The sequence below is a fragment of the Apis dorsata genome, unplaced genomic scaffold (assembly GCF_000469605.1).
Source record: "Apis dorsata unplaced genomic scaffold, Apis dorsata 1.3 scaffold_75, whole genome shotgun sequence".
NCBI lineage: Eukaryota > Metazoa > Arthropoda > Insecta > Hymenoptera > Apidae > Apis > Apis dorsata.
In genome coordinates this window covers 64,872-67,686 of record NW_006263373.1, presented here as the reverse complement: position 1 = coordinate 67,686, position 2,815 = coordinate 64,872, and the positions used below count along the sequence as shown (strand labels likewise).

At 31.6% G+C, this 2,815-nt stretch overlaps 1 protein-coding gene across 2 annotated transcripts in view; it reads left to right on the top strand.

Moving 5' to 3' along the window:
- LOC102678616 (zwei Ig domain protein zig-8-like) overlaps positions 1 to 2,815 on the top strand; it is a 420,477-nt gene that overhangs the window by 374,245 nt on the left and 43,417 nt on the right. For both annotated transcript variants that reach the window (XM_006610694.2, XM_031508149.1), the window contains one exon: positions 1 to 102. In XM_006610694.2, the coding sequence (XP_006610757.1) occupies positions 1 to 17 (17 nt within the window). In that variant the 3' untranslated portion in view covers positions 18 to 102. The remainder of the gene's footprint in view (positions 103 to 2,815) is intronic.

Genomic DNA, 2,815 nt, shown 5'->3' with positions numbered 1-2,815 from the left:
TGGTAGCCAGCCAGTAGTTACGTCGCCTCATTCGGAGAACGACGTGAACGGCGAGCCTCGTATCACGGTCGAAACCGAGTGGAGCGACGCCCTCACGTCAAGGTGAGCTTATTTCTCCATTTTTCTTACGATTTATTCAGGATTTCGGGAAAGAACGATGTTATCGAAGAGAAGATAAATATATAATATTTAAAACGATAAGAATCAATTATTGGAAAAAATATATTCAACAAAAGGAAATTTATATGATTAAACGTTTAATTTTGTAAAGATTTAGAAATAATCAAGTTTTTAATTCTATTGATTAAAGTGTTATTAATTAAACGGGGGATCAATTTCGAAAATCAGAAACAATCTGATATTACTTAAAATCTCTATCTATCTGCGTCGAGCAATTCAAAAATTAATTATTGATCAACGTGTTATCAAGATTGAGAGCAGGTTTCAATCTGAAAACTAGAAGCAAACAAGCAACGTGTTGGCTACATTAAACCAAATCCCTGTCCATACATTCGAAATTACTTATCGAAACTACAGTTATTATTCAACGCACTAATGCATGGGACACGTAATCTGATCATTTGGGCCAACTCTCGAAAAATGTATATTTCATCATGCTAAATATAAATTTATTTAATTTACATAAATATTAAAATTTAAAAGGGAAAAAAATATCAATCGATATATTATTTCGATATTTCTCCATGGTAAATAATTTTAAATGATTTGGTTAATTTGAAAATTTATTTTACCAATGATAAAATATATATATATATATATTTTCGTATACATTTGTTGAATATTTAGTATCGCGAGGATTACAACTTTACGTTTATTTGACGTTTTCGTGCCAGTTATTATCGAAATTTGAATTTGGAAACTTCAACACGGTATATTTGAGATTGATTGTACGTGCACAGTTACGTACACATTTGAAGATATTATCGCGCACGCCTGTGAATTAATAGAATAGAAGTAGAACAATTTACATTCATGGAAAATTTAATCTTGACGCTTACATCCACAATCAACGTCTATCGAAACCTAGAATCCTTAATTAACAAATTATTTCGTGAAACGCATAAATTACAGTGAACAATGAATAATGAAAGGCCAAGCAAAATATCTATATTCATTTCACAAAATTCAATTTCTATACTCTCGTATACGATCATATATCCTGAAACTGAAATCCTTAATTAACACATTACTCTGTCAAACGTATAAATTACAACTCCATATTACGCGCACGAATTCTCGGAATAAAACAATAATCTCTGTATTTCTATATTAGAAGTCTATAAAATTTATGAAACATTACAATGTATAAAAAAATAATTTTTTAATAAACTCGTCGCAATTTTCTATCGAACAAACTATCTTCCAAAAAAAAAAGTTTCTATTCTAATTTCTTGAATTTAATTAAATAAATTTTCCATAAATAGTCTCACTCTTTTTTTACAACATGGAACATATTAAATCCTTGCTTATCGAATGTGTTTAAAATTATAAATTATTATCATCTGTTAACAAAATTAACAGAGAATTGTAGCTACGTTTAAAAAGAATAATTTCAAAATTCTTTCGTCAATATCTGCATCTTTATCGTGCTAAAGATTGATCGTGGCGCCATCTTCGAAGCCATCCATCAAAATTACCGCCATTGATTGAACCGATATCGCGTTAATATCTCGATGACAATTCCTGATCCAGAGATTCCTCTTCCAAAGATGACACGCGCAATGGCGATTAATTCCTGGTTCTTGAGAGATTCTCTGATTCCGGAGAGAGAGTGGACCCTCGTAAATTCGTCGGTGTGAAACAGCGAGACTGACAATCGTCAATCACGTCCAAAAACAGACGCAGCACGGGTGCAATATTCCCGCGACGCACAAACGGCAGGGCTGACAAGGGCGTAGAAATGCAGAGCATGCCCGATGCGTCTTCACGGTGCATAGGCCGCCTGACAAAGGACTGGGCTGTGTCTCCTCCATAGTTGGAGGACCGGTAGAATATTGTGCCACGTGGTGGAACTGTCTGCATAAGGTAAATGGGAGGATAAATTAATCTTGAATTTGATACTGGAAAAGAAAAAGGTCGAATATCGTTGTTGAGTTTGAATTAAAATTGTGATGTCAAAGGTGTTTGAGTGTGAATAATGAAAAAATTATAGAAGAATAAATTGTAGAAGTCTCTTGGTATTGTGATGTTTTGTTTTGAAAGAAAGAAAATGATTTTGTATTGAATTTGATACTGGAAAAGAAAAAGGTCGAATATCGTTGTTGAGTTTGAATTAAAATTGTAATGTCAAAGGTGTTTGAGTGAAATGAATAATGAAAAAATTATAGAAGAATAAATTGTAGAAGTCTCTTGGTATTGTGATGTTTTGTTTTGAAAGAAAGAAAATGATTTTGTATTGAATTTGATACTGGAAAAGGAAAAGGTACTCGAATATCGTTGTTGAGTTTGAATTAAAATTGTGATATCAAAGGTGTTTGAGTATGAGTATGAAAAAATTATATATAAGTCTCTTGGTATTCTGATGTTTTGTTTTGAAAGAAAGAAAATGATTTTGTATTGAATTTGATACTGGAAAAGGAAAAGGTACTCGAATATCGTTGTTGAGTTTAAATTAAAACTGTGATGTCAAAGGTGTTTGAATATGAATAATTATGTAGGAAAAATTATGTAGAAGTCTCTTGGTATTGTGATGTTTTGTTTTAAAAGAAACAAAAAGATCTTATTGAGTATTGAATATTGAGAGAAGAAAGAAAGGCAGAAGATGTGATGATTATGTTCTTTTAAAAGGAAATAT